Source organism: Typopeltis vanoorti, chromosome 2 (assembly GCF_054136105.1).
Source record: "Typopeltis vanoorti isolate ZY-2024b chromosome 2, IOZ_Tvanoo_1.0, whole genome shotgun sequence".
In the NCBI taxonomy this organism is placed as follows: domain Eukaryota; kingdom Metazoa; phylum Arthropoda; class Arachnida; order Uropygi; family Thelyphonidae; genus Typopeltis; species Typopeltis vanoorti.
The window spans coordinates 100240635-100262976 of record NC_143550.1 but is presented as its reverse complement, the minus strand read 5'-3'; the positions used below and the strand labels follow the sequence as shown (position 1 = coordinate 100262976).

At 36.9% G+C, this 22342-nt stretch overlaps 1 protein-coding gene across 1 annotated transcript in view; it reads left to right on the top strand.

Annotated features, from left to right (window-relative positions):
* The window catches only part of LOC150109288 (calmegin-like), a 394668-nt gene that overhangs the window by 77462 nt on the left and 294864 nt on the right, over positions 1 to 22342 (top strand). The window contains exon 6 of the mRNA XM_090412401.1: positions 17774 to 17850. Coding sequence (XP_090268527.1) covers positions 17774 to 17850 — 77 coding nt within the window. The remainder of the gene's footprint in view (positions 1 to 17773; positions 17851 to 22342) is intronic.

Genomic DNA, 22342 nt, shown 5'->3' with positions numbered 1-22342 from the left:
GCTAGACACTTAGGTATAAAGTTTTAAAATTTACAAAATTCACAAATTATTATACAGGAAGTTGTTATAAACAAAAAACACATTTTTACTGCTAAAAGATAAGTATGCAAGTGTGATTTTATGTAAATTGTTAGATTCTGGAATGGTGACGTCAGGTAAATTCTGAAGTCGCCTATTTCAGATCTAACAACACTCAATAATGAAATGCCTCTGTAATTCTCACATTCTGTTTTATTTCTTTTTATATATGGGTACTATGAGAGCTCTACTCCAATCATCTGGAATTCGTCCCTCTGTCCAGGCCTTCTGAACTATGCGGTGCAGCCTCTGTAAGACTTCTATACCTCCATACTTGAGCATTTCTGTTCGAATATCATCTACTCCTTTCCACATGTCAGGCTTTTGATGGCTTTTTCCATTCAAGTATGGATATGTTTTTCCAATTGTATGTTTGTTCAATGTTTTTTTTACTACTGTGCTGTTATTACTGCTCATTTCATTTAGCAGTTTTTCAAAGTAATTACTCCATGCATCAAGGATATCTTTTTCGTCAGTTTTTATGTCACTGTTATCATCTCTAATTCCTTTTACAGCACTCTTATCTCCATTTCTTAGCTTTTTGAATAATCTCCAGAATATTTTGCCTCCTCCTTCTTGACATTTATGTTCTTACCAAAGTCTTCCCATTACTTTAGTTTAGCTAGTTTTATGGAGTGTTTAGTTTTCTAACATTTGTCTCTGCATTCTCTAAGACAGGAGTCACCAATCTTTTTTTGACTGTCGATCCCTTCAAGAGTTTCTTGACTTTTTATCGACCCCCGTTTATTTTACCATTATGTAATTTTAATATTACGTAATATGTATGTTGATGAATTTTAGAACATTAATGCTCACTTGTATGTCAATGCGCAAAAATGAGACTGGGATTGAATACGTGCAAGTATAAGTAAATAAGCAATCGCGCGCATATTGCAATCTTGCTTCTGCTGCGCTGGCTGGGCGGGAACCACTGACATCCATTTATTGGTAAATACGTCATTTTGGCCTACTTGATTGGCCTTCGTAACTATTTTCATGACCTTGCTCCATCTTATAGGTCCTATTCATGTCACTGTTCCCACGATTCACTTTTAATTGTGTTGTCATTCAGGATGGAGATAATCCAAGTTAATCGAATTAAATATTACCTGTACTTTTCTATCGACCCCCCCCCCCTAACAATGTTATATCGATCCCTAGTGGTCGATATCGACCACTGCTAAGAGCACAAGCTGACTTATTTGCCAGGAACTTTTGATATGTTTTTTTCTTTTCCTTCACTGCCTCTTTAACATCCTGTGTTCACCATGGAGTTCTGATTTTTCTATCCTTGCAGACAACATCACCACATGCCTCTCTGAATCAATGTTTTCTTCAGGATTTGCCACCGACTCTCAAAGGTTTGCTTCCTGTTCTCAAACTCTTTCATTTTTTCTTTAATAAGTTTGTGTATTTTAGTCTACAGTTCACGTCTGAGAGCTGCTCAACTTTCATTTGCTTTAAAACTTTCTTACATGTTCTCCTTTACAATATGAAATTCAATTTTTTCCTGCTCAAGGCTAAATGGTGAATACTTCTAATTTCAAATCCTCTGTACACTCTGGTGTCCTGCACCAGGGAGGAAACATCACTATCAACAATAACATAGTCAATGAGACTTTTCTTATTCCTTGCTCCTTCTCTCCATGTAAATTTGTGCATATTTTTATGTTGGAACATGGTGGTGGTGTTAGTAATAACCATTCCATGTCTTGAGCAGAAATCCAGCAGGTATTTGCCATTATTATTATTATTATTAGCTTTGCTCTTTTCTCCAAATTTTCCCAAAGTATTTTTGTGTGTCTGACAATCATTTCCTACTCTGCTATTTAGATCCCCAACAAGGACCAGCTTTTCCTTTTTCATCGTGTCAGTTGCTTTCTCTAAAGTCAAAAAATTCTTCCAATTCTACCTTAATAGAACCTTCTTTGGGACCATCAGTTTCGCATTCTGATATTTGTCCACATCACCACTTTCCTTGGCTACTCCTTCTTTTCCTTGATTGTCATTGCCTGAATATAACATTTTGTATTTATTGCTCAGAAAGATCTCACCAGTTTTTGTCTTTTTTTGTTTTAGTAACCCCTATTATGTCGATCCGGTACTTATCCAGTTTCTCAGCTAGTTCCATTTCTTTGCCATTCAGGCTTCTTATGTTGATAGTACCAATCTTGAACTCTGGTGGTGAGTTAGGGTGGTGTTTTATGATTTGTTTCAATAGCTGACTTTTCGCTGTTTAAGTAGAAGCCTTTTTTTAACCAGGTGACACCCCAGCCGACATGAAATTCTGTGATGTTGTACCATCATTTTATATTTTGGTTTAAACCAATAAGAATACAAATTGGTCAGTTAAATCCAAAATTACCAGCCCATCCTCGTTTGTTCAGTATCCAGGTGCACCTAACAGGGTGCACCACGAGAAGGTGAGGAATTGGACAGATTCCGTGGTCTGTTCACATTCCTTTAAAGGCTATGTGGAGGTCTCCTCTCAGTTATACAGCTCAGCCCTTAAGCTCCCCTTCTTAAATGCATTTATTTTTTATTTGGTCTCAAGTCAATAATTTTCCAAATTCTTAAAGAAATGGTTAAGTAATTGCACCAATTGGAATTGAACCCTTGTGTAATTAATACATACTCAGAGTAAAAATCTCTTTATTGAGATGAAACCCCCCCCCCCTCTAAACAATAGAATATGCTGGAAGGAAGCCACTTTATTCCATTGCAGCAAATATAAATATGAAAGACTTTTCCTTGAATCTGCTTTTGTTTTAAGAAACTATCCTAACCTCAACAAAATTGGTTGCATGAATCTGCCCCAAATTTGGGAAGCTCTCATCCTCCGTACTTCAGCCCAACAGCTATGGATGCCCAATTTAGCCAACCAGGAGGTGCTATTTAAGATTTCATGCCCACTTCTCATTTGACATGCTTACTCTTCATTACTTAATGTGGTGCCTGCAATCATGTATCTTATTATATTCTGTTCCTTGATGTTGGCACTTTGACTTTGCAAAAATATTGGAAGTATTAAATTTTTCAGTTTGGTCTGTAATTTTCTTTAAAAAAATGCAGTTATTAACACTCACAGTGGTTTAAGATGTCCCATTAATGAACTGACAAGTATTTCATGCATAATAGTTCTTTGATAGGTTTCATTAAATGGACTTAAGTGATTCTTGAGTTGTTTAAGGGTCAAAACTAAATAACTAGTAAGAAGCTCGCAACTTTTGAATGGATGTGGAGAACTGACTGGGGTTTGACCTATTGTTCAACTTTTAAATCCTTTTGCCGCATTGCATTATAGGTATCCACCTGGATACTGAATGAACAAAGATTGGGATTTAGTGACCAAGTAGTATTTTGTATTGGCATCAGCCAAAAACATGATGGTATAATCTGAAATGTTATGCTGGCTGAGGTATTTCCTGGTTAAATAGGATCCCTGCTTTTCTCATCAGGGAATTGGGGTGAACAGCTAAGTCAACTACTGAAACTCAAAATCAGAAGAATCAATTGTCATATTGCCACCATCAGTGTAAGAAGCATCAATGAAAAAGTGGAATTGGCAGAATCAGAGAAGTATTGCATGAACATATCTAGTGTTATCTAAACAAGAACTAAAAGACTTTCAAATAATAACCACATGATGCTGATATTTAAGCAGTAACAATCAAGGACAGGAAGTAATGGTATAGTATTCATTCAAAACTAAATGCAAGGCTAATTTTGAATGGCAAGTAATTTCAGTGAATGAAATTTTTAGTCAATAAAGAAGGCAGTTGACAGACATGATTATCAGATATGTAGAAATGCTTTAAGAAGATTTAGCTAATAATACTGCAAAGCTAATAATAATGGTAAACTTGCTGAATTTCTGATTAAGAGATAGAATATGTGCACTTTTTAATATTCCCACAGTAAAAGAGGTGCACAAATTTTCATGGATTGATGACACAAATCTCATTGACTATGATATTGCTGATTGTGATATCTTCAAGCTTAACAATTAGGTGTTTGATGTTAGGAAAAAAGACCATAGGAAGACCAAAATTTAGGTGCACTGATGCCATTATAAGTTTCCTAGAAGACAGAAATATGAAATCCGACAATATTGTAATGCAGACAAGTGATACTTATTTGAAAGAATATTATTGACAAAAAGATTACTAATGTTAAACTTAGCTGTGTAGAACTATTGTAGTATTCTGTAAACCCTTAGAGGATACATGATTTAATTGGTGATATCTTGCTTGAAGATATCAAGCATTCTGAACAACAAGCTTGTTCAGAATGCAGATTACATGGGCAGGTTGAAATAGGAAGTGATTACCATTTATAATAAATTTAGTTTAATCCTTTATCCAAGTGTGAGCAAACAAGTTTGCACCTGAAAGTATCTTCAGGACTGAGGTAGGGTGGTACAACACCAGGGCACTCCTTGCAAAGGTGGAGCAAGCTACCAACTCTCCTATCTCAGTATCTCCCATAATGCAAAACACATCTCCTTGCAGATATGTCTAGTGTTATGCATTAAGGGAAGGTCCACAACCCAGACTAGTTTCGACCTTTATTGAGGTCTCTTCAGTGGGAGCCTGGCCCAAGTGGAGATACCAGGCATAAGCATTAGCAGGTCATCTCTACCTATAGGAGTTGCCATTTAGTTTTCAGCAGGAGATGAAATTGAATTTTTCTTTAATATTTATCCCACACACGATATACAAGTATACCTGATAGCACAGCAATACTCTCTGTGGGGGATGCAGCTAAGGATTGAGAAAAGAAATCTATTTACATTTTTCTTGAACTGGAGTTTTAAACTTGTTGGGAAATGCATTGAAAAAAGCTGTTCCAGGGGAACAGAGGTAGATGAAATAAATCAGGAAGAGGAGAAGCAGGTTTGTAGTACTGAAGAGGGATGTTGGGCAGTTGCTGCTCTTGTTTTAACATGCAAAACAAAGCGGAGGGAAGGTGTTTGCCAGCCAGTTCTCTGGAGCAGCAACCACAGGAAGTATCTATAACTTTGTAGAAGGAACAAAGATGAAACACTGCACCTGTGAGAGAGGTTGGAGCGAGTCTGAAGAAAAGGTCATCTGTTAGCTGAATTATTCTCCTTTGGACAGCAAGTATTTTTAGAAAGGTTTTAAGTGTCTCACCCCCAGAACAGTATTATAAAGATGGGATGGATTTGTATAAGGTAAGTAGCTGGGGGTGGGTGTAAAACAGTATTTTGAGTGGATAAGAATGCCTAGTTTTTTAGGCTCTAGGAAATTATCGATGTGATGTCTTTGTGCCAAAAGAAGCTGGAGTTAAATGTCAATCGAAGGAGAGATTTGATCATGTTTGGTGATTTTTGTATTACTTATGATAAGGGAAGATGAACTGGTCCCTTTTTGTGAGAGAAAAAGCAGGTCTTCATTTTGAGGCATTAAAGGCAACCATGTTATCCTTGCCCCATTGAAGGATGGTATGCAGATCAGTGTTTAAGGCATTGGTTGCAAATGATCTTGAAGCTTGGGATGTCTGAGAATTATGTGGCTTGTCAAAAGAAGAATGAATTCAGTGTATCATCATTGGCAAAGCTGTGAATAGGATTTGTGGTGATTGATGGTATGTTGTTCATGTATAGGAGAAAAGGGTAGGTGATAGAACTTATCCTTGAGGCACTCCTGCAATGGTAGAAAGCTTGAAGAGAGGGTGCTGTTCAACATGACACTGTAAGACCAGAGAGAGAGAGAAAGCTGGCTATCCAGTTACAGAAGGTGGCGGTAAACCAAAATGTAACTTGCAAAGCAGGCCTCATCAAGCATAATTGAAACCCCTGGAAATATCAAAGGTGAAAGCACATTTTTCCAAACCTTTCCATGGTCCATTGGTGGGTGATGTAGGCTAAGAGACACTGTGGATCTACAATGTGTGATCAAAAAGTACAGTAAGTGTAAGTGTTAGTTTATTAAACATAAACTAATCTCTTTCAATAGTAGTCTCTTGGCTTGCTATACACACTTGTCTCAGTGTTCCAGCCACTTTTTGAAACAGTGGCCACTTGAATTTTTTATATTGATGCAAAATTCTTTCTCTTCATTGTTAATTTCATCTTCAGAAAGAGCCAGAAGTCAGAGTGCTAAATTGGGTGAATAAAGCTGAACTAGGCACAGTTTTTGTCCAGTAGGAACCGTTGAATAAGTGTGATACAGCATTGTTTTGCCGTATCATGAAACAATTTGCACACTTCTGCGGTCTTTTTTGACACATGTCGTTCTGCAAGTATTCCAGTACTTTATGACATTCAGAATTGAATATAGTGCCTCTAGGTATGAACTCTGCCTGCCATGAACTTTCTTCCAGATTGAAAAAGACAGTCAACAGGGACATTGACATTTGGATCTTGATTGGTGCGATTTCTTCGACCAAGGTGAGTTGAATCCTTTCCATTGTGAACTTTGAATCTTGATCTTGGATCATAGCCATACACCCAAGATTCATCTTCTGTTATGATGCTTTAGGGAAAAAAAAAAAGTTTGGATCTGAAGTTATGATTATACAATTCCAATCCACTTTGCATTTTTGTCATAATGATGTAAAACGCTGGTACACAAAAACTGGTTTTACAACTATGTGAGCAAACTTGTCAAATTGAAATTCACCATGTGACTGACAGACAGATATGAGATCACCTGATTCCTCTGTTTCATTCTCCCTCCAGTAGAATATATGGCTACATTCACTGTACTTTTTTGATGGCACCTAATATTGGGTGCTATCAAAATATATCGAAAAATATATCAAAATAAATCGAATATATTGGCATCAATGGCAATATCATATTAAAAACAAGGATATTAGTAAAGAACTTGACATTGTTAGCAGAGCTAATCTCAGGCTGAACTAGTTGTGGTCACTTAAACTGAATGGGAGAGGAAAGATTAGCAAAACAAGTGTTCTCTGCCACGTTGGCAGGAAAAAAATCCAGAGGAAGACCAAGATATAGGTGGATTGATTAGGTAAAAAGTGCCTTAGAAGACAGAAATATAAGATCCAATAATGTTGGAGTCTTGACAGATAACAGTTTGATTTGAATGAAAATTGTTGATAGGAAGTTAGTGGTGATGTAAGTTTTTCAGGTAGTACTATCATATCCTGTACATCCCTTGAGGGTACATGTCAGGAATTTGATGATGATGATGGTGATCTAATATTGGCAGAATTGATTAACTGTTGGACTTGGACCTCTACTAGAATAGTTGGATGTTGATAAATTTCTCATTATTTTGGAGAGAATTGAGGTGATGGTGATTGGTTGATAGTGGCACAATAAGATTTTATCTCTCTTTTGGAATGGGTTGTATACATGCTTGCTTCCATGTGCTGAGATATTAATGCCAGCTTAGTACAGAAGATTATTATGTTAGCTCTGATACAATGTTTTGTATCATTGGAGAGATGCCATTAAGACCAAAGTAATTTTCAATGTCTAGTTTACTGAGCATTCTTATGTCTTTGTGTTTTTTTGCAAAAAAAAAAAAAAAAAAAAAAAAAGACATTGTACCTCGGTTATTAACATGGAAGGAGGCCTTCATCTGTGCAGGAGTTTGGAGGAAAAGAGCAATGCCAGGAAGTCAGCTTTATTTTTTGGTGTGCTGTAAGAGTGGTGCTCTCTCTCTCTCTCTCTCGATGATACAGAGCTTGATCTTCATATAAGAAGAAATTGCATCCAATGACCTTTGCAGGGGACCAGAAGGCATGGACAGGAGGTGAGTTTTTTTGCTAATGGTTATTTTACATTTATTGTGTACTTCAGCATAGACTGAGTATGATGCTAGGATAGGGTTCTTTTGTTGTAAGCTACCTGAGGTGTTTTTTCCCCTCCCCTTCCACTGCTTTCATACATCGTCTGTTAAGCAAGAGCTTGGTAAATGGATGAGAATTGGATAGCATGGGAAATGAATTTCTGTGATTCACTCAGTGCAGGTGTCTGAGTCAGAAGAACAGAGGCATTAGAACAGAGGCAATGGAAAGGAAGAGTAGTTGATTTGGAGGTCAACCCACTTAAGTACTTTAAAGTGCCACAGGACACGAGGTTGGGTATTGTCAGATGGGATTGAGGGGGGGGGGGTGTTTTGTGAGAATGAAAAACTGTACGTGATTGATCTACGTTGCCGAGAGGAGAGGTAGCCTCTGTTTCTGGAAATTGAACTGATTAAAAAAAAAAATGATCAAGGTTATTAGGAGTGAAATGAAGAGGGTTATTAGGAATGCAAGTTAGGTGGATATATGATTTAAAATATATTACAGATATTCATATTCCATTAATATTAGATTTGATTGAGTATAAAATTGATATTAGTTTGTATCCTATTGATAGGATATCATATTGAAACGTGTGTGGGAAAGTTCAAAAATGAATCAGGTATCTTTTAGTGGTAAACTAAACTTAATATAAAAATATTATTAAAGAAAAATGAAAGTTTGAGAATTGTAATGAAACCTTGGAGACTCAATGGTAGACTTAAGCTATTTTGCCTGCTTCAGTTTAGGAGTGCCCCTTTTTTAATGTCATTGGCTTTTTACTCAAGAATTCTTAGGGCATTGCAGATATATTTTTAGAGACAAATAATTGTAGCATAATAGAAGAAAATTCACACATACCTTTTCGTGGATGTTGCCTGTCTTCTTTTTGCGGTCTGCATATTTCTGCTGTTATGGTGTTGAAAGGGGAGTGGGGGGGGGGATTGGCAATGTGGGAGAATTAATTTGAAAAAACCAGTTTTTTTTATATATAATATATGCATATATTATATTTAAGAGTGGGCAGAGCGCTTTTTTGTAGGGTGGGAAAAGATGAAAAAGGGGGCTGAAATTGGAAACTGTTTTTAGAGGAAAGGGAAGGGTTTATGAGAAAAGGGGGCCAGAGATAGGGTTGACGGGTGTGCGAGCCGTTTTGACAGAGTGGGTCGTCGTCTGAACTCATGGGGAAAGTGGATGCTATGTCTTATTGGCTTGGTGTTTCTGCCTTTGAAGTGTTCGTGTTATCGCCTATTGGTCAGAGTTGTGACCTAATTTTTATGTTGTGAAGCTTCCAACACTCTGAGATTATGTAGGGTTGGAGGATGGTGATTTAGTTCTCATCACATTTTATGGCTATTATTTCCATTATTCTAAGCATTGTTTTGTTGTCTTGTCTATCTATTATGATGGCCTTATCGATTTGCTGGGTGTGTTTCTGTTCAAGGGCATGAACTGCTATTTCTGTTTTCCCTGTACTTTGTATTCTATTTTTCTTTTTGATGTTGAGTTTTTTAGTGTTTAAATGTTCTGGAATAGGGATGTTACAGTCACAGAAGTGTTCTAGTCTTGCCTATAAAGATCTGATGGTAGAACCTATGTAGGTGATATCACAGTTTTTTTGGTAGGGAAATTTGTAGACTAAGTTGTGATATTCTAATATTTCTTTGTGTGTGTGAGATTTAGTCAGTTTTAGAAAGTTTGCCAAATTTTGGTTTGTGGAGAATACCAGTTTGTAGTCTGTATGTTTGAAAATGTATTTGTAGGCTTTGTATGTGTTCTGGATGTATGGCAGTTTGATAACTTTTTTGTGTTGAGAAGTTTGTTTTGGTTGTTTTGATGGGTTTTTGCCGTTCTGTTTGCCTAATTTATTAGTTGTGTGGGATAGTTGTGATTTTTAAAAAAAACAATAGCCATAAAATGTGATGAGTACTTGATCAACGTCCACCGACCCTGCATAATCTCAGAGTGTTGGAAGCTCCACAACATAAAAATTAGGTCACAACTCCGACCAATAGGCAATAACACGAACACTTCAAAGGCAGAAACACCAAGCCGACATGACATAGCATCCACTTCCTCTATGAGTTAAGACGACGACGACCCACGCTGTTGAAATGGCTCGTACCCCGTCAAACCTATCCCTGGCCCCCTAAACGGGTGCATAAACTTTACAAAAGATACATACCAGAAAACCATCCTAACATACATCGGCAGTTTTTTTCGGAAAGTACCCAATCGCACATCAACGACTAGATGCAATTAATAGAAGCTCGACATGCAAAAAAATTGTATGCACTAACTGACACCCAATACAACAAACACGCAGCTTCCAACCCTTCGGATATTACTGCCTCGCAACCCACACAAAACAAATCCATCATCAATCTATCGCATCACAACCTTACACTCGAAGAAATCGCCATCCCGAACAAAGGATTAAACTTTGATGTATCCCCAAAATACATACAAAACAAAGACATCATTATCGAAATACAAGCAAAACTCAAGAATGACTCTAACAAAGAAACAATATTCCACAAAATAAACATCATCATGAATAGTAAAATAATAATAAAACCCAACACTACTCCAAACTTACAAAAAGCCCTATTATCATAAAAAATGAACTCCATAATGATCACAAAAGCAGACAAAGGGAATACAGTAGTCATCACAAACAAATTTGATTACCACGACAAAATAACAGCTATCTTAAATGACCAACACATCTACCAAAAAATCCAAACTGACCCCACCCCTGACCTCAAAACATATGAACAACACCCCTACACGCCCTAAAAAATCAAAACAAGATAGACAAAACCATAATCAAAAACACAGCACCCCGCACCACATGTACCCCTTGTATGTTCGGACAAAGCAGAACCCACAAAGACGTCTACCCGATACATCCAATAGTCTATTACAAAAACATCACCACAGCACCTTTATCGAAATTCGTAGCCAAACTACTAAAACCATTGTATTTTGACATTAATTACAATGTCAAACTCGATAAAAAATACGGATGCCTTTTTCAAAAAATAAATAGTATAACTCTATCCCAAGAAGACATCCTCACTTCGTTGGATGCTGTTTCATTATACACTAGCGTGGATGTTCACAGAACATTAGACATCGTACAAAAGCTACTCACAGAACACCACACCCTACACTTGAACATAATTAACACCTAATGGAGTGCTTAAGGATCAAAGCTGTATAACTGAGAGGAGACCTCCACATAGCCTTTAAAGGAATGCGGAGAACCGACCAGGGCTTCTGACCTAATGACATAATGCCAGTCAATCCTCACCTTCTCATGGTGCACCCTGTTGGGTATCTACCTGGATACTGAGCGAACGAGGATGGGCTGTCAATTTGGGATTTAGCCGACCAAATTGTATTCTTATTGGCTTAAACCAGTATACAAAATGATGGTAGAACATGACAAAATTTCATGCTGGCTGGGGCGTCGCCCGGTTAAACAAGGCCCCCATTGTTTTCGCCAAGGAACCAGGGCAAACAGCAAAAAAGTCAGCTACTGGAACAAAGCTGAAAGCACATCCCAACTCAACATCACCAGAGTTAAAGATCAGTACTATCAACATAAGAAGCCTGAATGGCAAAGAAATGGAGCTAGCTGAGAAATTAGATAAGTACCAGATCAACATAATAGGGGTGACTGAAACAAAAAAGACAAAAACTGGTGAGATCTTTCTGACCAATAAATACAAAATGTTATATTCAGGAAATGACAATCAAGGAAAAGGAGTAGCCATAGTATTCAACACAAAACACAAGGCTAATCTTCTTGAATGGCAGTTAGTCTCAAGTAGATTGTGGGCAAATATCAGAATGGGGAATTGGACAATGAGACTTATTTGTGCCTATGGTCCCACAGAAGGTTCTACTAAAGTAGAAGTGGAGGAATTTTTTGATGCTTTAGAAAAAGCAACTGACACAATGAAAAAGGAAAAGTTGGTCCTTGTTGGGGATCTAAATAGCAGAGTAGGAAACGATTGTCAGACATACAAAAATATTTTGGGAAAATTGGGAGAAAAGAACAAAGCTAATAATAATGGCAAATACCTGTTGGATTTCTGCTCAAGACATGGACTGGTAATGTGCACAAATTCACATGGAGAGAAGAGGCAAGGAATAAGAACAGTCTCATTGACTATGTTATTGTTGATAGTGATGTTTTCTCCCTGGTGCAGGACACCAGAGTGTAGAGAGGATTTGAAATTGGAAGCGATCACTATTTAGTCTTGAGCAGGATAAAATTGAATTTCATATTGAAAAGAATAACATGTAAGAAAGTTTTAAAGTGAATAAAAGTTGAGCAGCTCTCATATGTGAACTGTAGACTAAAATGCACGAAGATTATTGATGAAAAAATGAAAGAGTTTGAGAACAGGAACCAAACCTTGGAGATTCAGTGGCAAGCCTTGAAGAAAACGCTGATTGATTCAGTCAGAGAGGCATGTGGTGAGGTTGTCTGCAAGGATAGAAAAATCAGAACTCCATGGTGGATACAGGAAGTTAAAGAGGCCGTGAAGGAAAAGAGGAAAGCATATCAAAAGTTCCTGGCAAATAAGTCAGCTTTTGCTCTTAGAGAATACAGAGACAAATGCAAGAAAGTGAAACATTGTGTAAAACTAGCTAAAGAAAAGTCATGGGAGGATTTTGACAAGAACATAGAAAATAAATATCAAGAAGGTGGTAAGATATTCTGGAGGTTGTTGAAGAATCTTAGAAATGGAGAAAAGAGTGCTGTAAAAGGAGTTAGAGATGATAAAGGTGACATGAAAACAGGGGAAAAAGATATCCTTGAAGTATGGAGTAATTACTTCGAAAAATTGTTAAATGAAACAAGCAGTGATAGCACAGTGGTAAAAAACACTCAACAGGCATACAGTGAGGAATACATATCCATACTTGAAGTAGAAAAAGCCATCAAATGCTTGAAATGTGGAAAGGCAGCAGGAGTAGATGATATTCGACCACAAATGCTGAAGTATGATGGTATAAAAGTCTTACAGTGGCTGCACTGCATAGTTCACAAAGCCTGGACAGAGGGATGAATTCCTGATGATTGGAGTAGAGCTCTAATAGTACCCATATATATAAAAAGTGAAATAAAACTGAATGTGAGAATTACAGAGGTATTTCCTTACTGAGTGCAACTGGCAAGATCTATGCAAGTATACTTGAGAAACGGTTGAGAATAATTGTGGAAGAAAAGCTTGGTGAAGAACAAGCTGGATTTAGGCGAAATAGAGGCTGTCAGGATCTGATCTTCACTTTACGACAACTATTTGTCGTAAAGTGAAGTTGAGAAAGCATGGGAATATAACAAACATCTGTATTTAAGTTTTGTTGATCTGAAAAAGGCATATGACAAGGTGCCAAGAGAGAGAGAGAAGCTATTCAATACGTTACAGTTATATGGTGTTAATGGGGCATTATATCAAGCAATACTTAGTCTGTATTTGAGTTGTAAGTCAGCAGTTAGAATTGAAGGAAGTTCAGGAAGATGGTTTAATTTTAAATCTGGTGTGAGACAAGGATGTACATTATCCCCTCTGTTATTCAGTATCTATATGGATCACATGAAGGAAAGTGGTATTAAACATGATATCAGAATTGGAGATGTTAATGTGAGCTCTTTGCTTTATGCGGATGATGTTATACCTCTAAATAAATCCCCTACAAGTTTCCAAGATTCCCTGACTAAATTGTATAACTGTTGTAATAGATATGGTATGAAGGTCAGCATTAATTAAAAAGACAAAGACAATGAAAATAGGTAGAATTGTTGAAAATGTCAACTATGTTGTGAATGGGAAACCTGTGGAACAAGTAAAATATTTCAGCTACTTATTCATGATTTTTAGTGAAGATGGTAAATTAAATATGGAAATAGACAACAGAATCAACAAAGCTGGTATGGTGGGTAGTCAATTGAATAAATTCATATGGAATAAGAGACTAATTAGTTGGAACACTAAATTAGCTGTATTTCAGATCCATAAGTTAAAACTGGTTACAGTTTTAACTTATGGATCTGAAAGCTGGTTCAGAAGTAATACACTTGACCAAAGACTAGCGACCGCAGATATGAGAGTCCTGAGGAAGATTAGAGGCATGAACCAAAGGCATCAATGGCAACATCATATTAAAAACGAGAATATTAGGAAAGAATTTGACATTGTCGGCATCCGGGAATGCATTAGCAGAGTTAATCTCAGGTGGTATGGTCACTTAAAATGAATGGGAGAGGAAAGATTAGCAAAACAAGTGTTCTCTGCCAGGTTGTGAGGAAAACGACCCAGAGGAACACCAAGATATAGGTGGATTGATACAGTACAATGTGCCTTAGATGGTAGAAATATAAGGTCTGATAATGATAATATTGGAGTCTTGACAAGTAACAGACTGATTTGGAGGAAAATTGTAGATAAGAAGTTAGTAATGATGTAAATTTTTCATGTAGTACTATCATATGCTGTATACCCCTTGAGAGTAAATATCAGGAATTTGATGATGATGATATAAACTTAATCAAGCTAATAATCTCGGCAAACTTCTTCGAGTTCAACAATAACATGTATATTCAAATTTTAGAACTCCCCATTGGCCAAAACAGCAGTGGACAACTAGCAGAATTATTCCTAGAACACTCAGAATCACTCTTACCCCTCCTCCCCCGTGGGAAGGAAACATATCTACTGTATATATATATATTTTTTTTTTTTCTGATATGTGGTTTATCCAATGAGACAGTTTTTTCTGAAAAGCTGACAATATGTCAATGATGTCAAAATATTTTCATTCTTCCCTTGGAATACATTCTTCATTTTCATTCTTCCCTTGGAATACATTCTTCATTTTCATTCTTCTCTTAATAAAAGATACTTGTTAATACAAGTATCTTGTATTAACGCTATTTAAGTAATTAAAAATATCTTCTAAATATGCCATTTTAGCACACCAAATATCATTTTGAAGACATTTTACAAAAGTATCTGTACCTTCATTTTGAAAAAATGCCAACAATTCATTTTTAAGTTCTAAAATTCGGAATGGCACTTTACCCCTGGATAACCATCTTATTTCAGTGCGCAAAAGTAAAGATTGGTACCTGGCTTCCAGAGATATGCAAAGGTTTTTTTTTTTTTTTTTTAAAAAAAGCATGATTTTATAGGTCTTGATTTGATGTAATTTCCCATATTCCCAACTTTGTCTAATACAGGTTTTAATATTGACAGTAATATTTCTGAAACTAGGGATTCTCTGTGCAAAAAATCAGCGAACGCCTTTTTTCCCCCATATATAGGGAGTAGGCGAGGCCATTTTTAGCCCTATCTAACTTTTGGAGACTGAGTGGACAAGTCAATCTCAACTGGTACCCAATCAGAGATAGCTGGCCCAAAGCTAATTAAGTAGCATGCAGTATAGAGAGACGGCTCAACAAGTGCCGCCATCTTGTGGTCCCTAATCCTAACACTCATATTTAATGTCTGAAATAATATGGGTTCTACAGTCGATTTTCTTGAGTTTACGGGATGAAAAACCAGAGTTTCCTGGAGTAAAAAAACAGTGTGTAGATATAATATTTATAATATAACAATATTCTATTAATAATAATAATAATAATCATATGATGATACACCCCCGTGAATCCCCTTTACGGGGAGATACGGCACCATTTCAGTCCCCCCAAATTTTATCCGGGCTCTGGAACCGGCATAGCTGACGAATCAGACCTATTGCTGGGCCAGTATTCTTGACTGTAATACGTGTGTATTCACTGGACTGGTTGGCCTGCTTGCGGGATGAAAAATCCCAGATAAACTGGGGGGGGGGTCTGCTGCCCACGCCCAAGACTTGACTAACTTGGCTATGGCTGAGGAAGATCCTTAAGTTCCTCGCATTGTCGTCCGGAATCGAACCTAGGACACTCCTTCCCCAGGCATATGGTTGCGAAGCACATAGCCACTAGGCTAACTGCCCAGACACAATATTCTGTTGGTTTAGATGTCAACTCAGAACTGTGTCATCTGACATTTTTCACCGGAGGAACACTTGTAACCATTTTGCAGAACACAAGTGTTCCGGGGAACACCGGTTAAGAACCACTGGGTTAGGTTATGTTAGACCCTTACTGTGGAGGCCAAATATGGTACAAGCTTCCAATAAGCAGGATTGTAGGTTCTTAGCAGGCATCAAAATATTGCCCACAGTCTTTTTGGTTCAAAATGCTATGAATTGATTTGGTTGGAAATGAATGAATTTATTTTTCTTTTACTACAGACTCATTAGTTCATGCTTCAGCTTACTCCACTGACTAGCACCTGAGCCACTGTATAATCCTTTGTTTTTTTTTTTGCATCATTTATCATTTGAATACTAATACTTTAATTAGTCTTTGCTTAATTGTATTCTGTATTATAATTTATGTATGCCCAAGCAATGTGTATATATGTGGTGGAATATCATTATCAGAAATAATTGTGATGGTGTATCACCAGTTTTAAGTCCCCTCCACATACATACACTGCAAAATTATTTTCATATTTTTTCAGTCATTTAGCATACGAGGGTGGTGTGAAAAGTTCTCGGCCTAACAATGAAAAAACGAATTTATAATTTTAAAATTATTTTCTTTTCAGCATGATCTCCCTTAAGACTAATACATTTATTCCAGCGATGCTGCAGTACCATTGTCCCGTCCCTGTAGTGGTTCTCAGTAAAATCTGAATAATACCCTTCTACAGCTGCAATCACCTCTTGATCGAACGCTGACCAGCAAGGAAGAGTTTTAGTTTTGGGAAGAGATAGAAGTCAGAGGGAGCCAGATCTAGGGAATAGGGTGGATGTTCCAACAATTTATAGTGCAGATCCCTTAATTATTCCATTGCCAAAACACCTTTGTGGGCAGCTGCATTGTGTCCTGATGAAAGATGATTTTTTCTTCTGCAAACCGGGTATTTTCTCACGAATTTTTTCATCTAGTCTGGTTAAAAGATTGGAATAATATTCCCTGGTTATTGTTTTACTCTTTTCAAGATAATTATTAAACCAAATGCCTTTACCATCCCAAAACACTGATGCCATGACCTTTCTTGAGGATGGAACCAATTTTGTCTTCTTTGGCACTGAACAACCGGTTTCTGTCCATTATTTTGACTGCTGTTTGGATTCTGGTGTGTAATGGTGAATCCAGGTTTCGTCTATAGTAATAAATCGACGCATGAAATCAGTTTTATTCTTGTTAAAACACTCCAAGTACTGTTCAGATATTTTCATGTGATGTGTTTTTGATCTGGCGTGAGCAAATGCGGCACCCATCTTGCACAAAGCTTTTCATTTACAATTCTTCATGCAAAATATATTCTACACGTTCTTTTGAAATGCCTGTAGTCTCAGCAGTTTCACTCACCTTGACTCGCCGGTCATCCAATACCATATCGTACAATGATTTCTGGGGTTGTTACACTTTTTTGGACATTCTTCATATGGATCATCTTCACAGCAGCTCATTTCTTAATTGTCGAAAATGAAGGAGAAGAGTGCCCATAAACGTTTATGAACTTCGAATTATTTTCTTTTGGCATTAAACCTTCTTTTACAAAGAATTTTATAGCTGCACAATGCTCAATTTTATCCATTTCAAGGGATACAAATAACACTTTTTCTTCAGACAACTGTATAAAACAAACTACTTGATAGGATGACTTGCAATTCCACATGGATACTTCTGACAGATGTACCAATTTAGAAAAAAAAAATCTTGCTGATAGTGTTGCCATCTATTGTTGAGGCTGAGAACTTTTCAGACCACCCTCGTATAAAGTTCTTACTTATTAAATGTTTTATTGAACTTTTCTTCCTCTCCTTATAGTCAAAAGCTCATCATCATGCCATTTCTTCAAGACTAGAAAAGCCATTTTTGTTTGATAACAAGCCATTCATTTTTCAGTAAGTCTACTTATTAGATTTTTTTCTTTCTAAAGTTTTCTGTAATTACTTTGAATGAATTAAAGTGTATTATTTCCATAGTTCTTGATAAGAACTTGGGAGGAGTGAATGTACTGAGTGCTTGCATGATTATAGTTCTGATTACTATTCTGATTATGATGATATTGTATTATAAGTTCAGCCAAGGATTGCATTGTTCTTGCATACATTTAAAGTATCCTTTATTAATAAAGGCTATTTGCATAAAAAATACTTGGACATATCCTGTCTGTCAGTTGAATTTTGTAGCTTATCTTTGAAACCATTTAGATGTTTTCATAAGACTTTACATAGGGAATTCTTACTAAAACATCTTTCTCTGGTGCTTCTAGTAAGATTGGCAGTCAGCAGCCTTTTTCCACCAGATGTTTTGTGTCTGATGGAGAAAGTCTTGATTCATCAGTCTGTTAAAATTTTCTAGCCAGGTAACTTTTCTTTTATCACTCCCTTTCCTTTTGCTCCTTCTCCCCCCTGTACTTTTTTGCTGAAGAATTAATTGGAGCATTTATAATAATGAAGTCAAGCCTAGTGGAAACAGAGCAGCTACAGTATATCTAATAACCAACCTCTTAAATTTAGGTTGATGGATCAAATAAGTTAAATTTACAGATTAATATATTTTTTGAAAAGAATACTGATAAAAAAAATCAAACATTCTACTTGCACAGTTGTTTTCACTACTGGTAATAAATTACAAACCTTATTAAAACAGACTACTATAAAATCATTAGACATATTACTGTGATGTAATGTTTACAAATTTAACTCTCAACCCATGTGCAATACTAACTATATCAGATTTATCATTCCTTCTCTGAAATAACATTTAATTGAATGTTACCATGCATTCCCCATACCTTACCACTTATATCATACTATAAAGAAAAAATAAAATGCTATGCTAACAGAAGAAAAATCTCTTTGCTGAAATATTGTTACGTCATACAATTAAAAGTCATCCCAATATTGAGAAGGTTACTGTTATTAATTTTTCAAGATAATGGGAGTAGCATTTAGAATGCCTAGCCATAAGAACCTCTCACTGATGGTAATTTCATATTTCCTCTTTTTCTTTGCTTCACTTCTCCTATATCTTCTTTAATATCTTGTCCTCCAGATGACCATCTGGAATTCAGTGCCTTGCTGCTGTGTTTGCCATGCTGTGTGACCTGTGGATGTCTGGAAAGGGGTGATCCTAGTAGGCTTTCACTTCTTTGTTTAGCTTGTCAAAGTAGAAGCCAGTCTTGGATGGTCCAGTTAGAATTAGTCTGCTTGCCTGCAAGTGTCAGTGGTGCTGCAGTAAGTGCTCCTTCCTGCATGGGGCTTAAGGCTTACTGTAGTGCCAATGTGCATCATCCACCCTGGTATTTACTCCTGAGAGCATTCATTGCTTTCGGGAGAGTGGGTGTCCATGTGTGACTCTATGGTTGTTGGAGATCTGTACTTAATAAGAGGATGAATAATTTTTCATCCTCTTATTTATCTGGGGCCCTAGAAACCAAAAAAGCATCAAGAGAAAACTTCAGAAACAATAAATAGATTACTTTTCTTAATATTATATTCAAGAGGGGAAATGTGCACTTGGAAAAATGTCGTCCCTCTTCCTCCAGAAAGGTTTGGTAGGGTTGGCAGATCTCCAGAATCTTTGAAGGAACTCTATTCAGCAGATGTTCTTATTGTAGTAGCAACAGTGACACAACTGGAAAAACGTAATTAATAGCTGTAGGGAGAATACCACTTATGGTTTCTCCTACAAAACTAATTTTTTCTAAAGGCACTTCTTTGATGGGGCTTCCTTGATGTACCTGATGAGTTCTGCTTCAAACTTTAGGACCAAGGAGATGGCTCTAAGGAGAATTCTTATATGTAGTGATGGATATCTGGTTATCACCAGAACACCATCCTTACCTTTAACACACACCAAAACTACCAACATCTATCAAAGTGGGTTATCTCAGTTGCCCAGTAAGGCTTTACATTCAGAACTTTTTTACAGTACTTGAAATGTCAGATGCATGGTCCTTCTCAAACTGGCTGTTGTGGCTCAGTCATCTGTGCCCTGAGTGTGAAGGAGACATACTTAGGACATAGATGCTATCCAGCATACCACTGAGGATATCAAAATGGGATGGATGAAAAGGAGATCCAAAAAATAAAAACTGAACAGTGTATCACTTGTCAGGTGGTGAAGGGTAGTATACCATGAACGTATCAACAACATCTGGTAAACATCCTTAGACTGAGAAGGCAACTGTAAGGAAAATATGAGTAGGGATGTTGACAAGTATATTGATCCCACCTTCTCATAACTACAACATCCTAGAATGATATGATTTGCTTTCTGTCTCTCTAAAGCAGATAAAAGAGAATCTATGAGCTTACTCCTGAGGACATGCCAAAAATGGTCCCACTACACAAGAATTCACTAATGGGAGGGAGGATCATGCATCACAGAATCAGAATTCCTCCATACCCTTTAATAGGTGGGGGAGGAATTCCTTCCGCCCCACAAGATATCCTTTTCGTGCCCTATGGGAATCCAATTTGATGACATCTTGGATATTTTCCTGACAAAGAAATGGACACTGGCCATCCACAATTTTCCAAAAAAAAAGGTAAAAAATATCCAAGGCTGCTGAAAAAAAAAATTCTCGACATAGCCAGATACTGCCAAAAAGAAATAATAATAACAATTTCTAAAGTGGAATTGTAATAGATTCCATCAAAACATTGACAACATGAAGGCTCTTATAGAAGTATAAACCAATCTGTTTTTTGTCTGCAGGAATCATACTGGAAGCCTGGTGACAATCTGGTATTATGAAATGTAGCCATCATTTGTAAGTACAAGATGGGGGAATGGAGGCAATTCCATTTGCCAATGAAGGAATTGCCATTCTTGTAGGCAGCCATATCCCCCTTCCAGCAAGTCCCACTCAATTCATACGTTGAGGCAGTCGTCAGCTACCTCTTGGTCAGATCTCTTATAACAGCATGCTGCATCTACTTACCTCTTGCTGCAGATATCTCAGGATGACCTTGATGTCATATTGCAGTTACCATCCTCTCTACTTTTAATGGGAAGATTTAAACAAACATAATGCTCTATGGGTTAGTGTTCAAAGTAACATCAGAGGAGAGGAAGAGTTAAGTGTATACTTGACAACACCTCCACATGCCTACCTGAACATTTACTGCCATCAACTTGTCTGCTCATTTACCTTTTCCTACTTTTTAATGGAAAACTGATGAGAACTTATTTGGCAGTGATCATTTTTTGGTATTGACTTTTCTGCACGGGCAGCCATGTACTGCATTATGGATATTTTGATAAAATCAAGCAAGTTGATAGGCTAAACTTCTCCACAGCAGAATTTGATTCTGTGATTGTTAGCTCATCTCTTACCAGCAACACAGTGAATCATGTGCCAGTATATTACACAAACTGCCACAACTGCAATTCGCAGAACATCTTGGGCAATTTCCATATTTCTCTTAAACCATGGTGGAACAGTAATTTCATAGTGGAAAAGGAAGCACAGAAAAAATTTTTAGATATCTTTTTCATATATCCTGCAACCAACCTCATTGCTTTCAAATGTGCCTGAGCATGTCATCAGAGCTAAAAAGAATGCCTGATTTGAATGCATGTCTTCCATAACTAGCAACCAACATTAAAATAGTCTGGTACAAAATATGGAAAATGAAGAGCAGATACACCACCCACTAAGTTTCCATCCTTGAACATAATGGATACACAGTTGCTGACCCAACAGCAGTTGCTAACACTCTCGGAGAGATATTTGCTAAAATGTCAGCGTATCTTATTTCCCTACCCTCTTCCCTCCAAGTTCATTGCCCAAAAATGCAAAGCATAGCATTCTCTTTTCTTTAAGCAGTACTGAAAAATACAGCAGGATCTTCACTAAAGAAGAAACAAAAAGCTGCTTGCTTAAATGCTGCCTAACTGCTGTTGGACCAGATAACATCCATTATGAGATAGTTAAAACATGCCACTGACTGTCAAGGACTGTACATGTTCAACAGAATTTTCTGTGAGAATGTTTTTCCAGATACCTGGCAAAAGGCAATAGTTATTGCTTTTCCTAAGCCAGTGAAGGATTCAATCCCAATAAACTGTAGGCCAGTTGCTCTGATGATCTGCTTGTGAAAGATTCTGGAAAAAATGTCTAATTCATCTTTTATATGTATAGAAACCTATTTACTTAATCTATAGGTTGTTTTTAGAGAAACAACTGGTTATCTAGTCCAACTGAAAGCACCCATTTGAGATGACCTCCTAGAATGTGAGCACTTTAGTTTTCTTTGATATAGAAAAAACATACGACACTGCTTGGAGATTCAGAATAGTGAATGACCTACATGACTTTGGTCTCAGAAGGAATGTACCTCTCTTTGTCAAGAACTTTTTATCAAACCAAATCTTCTATGT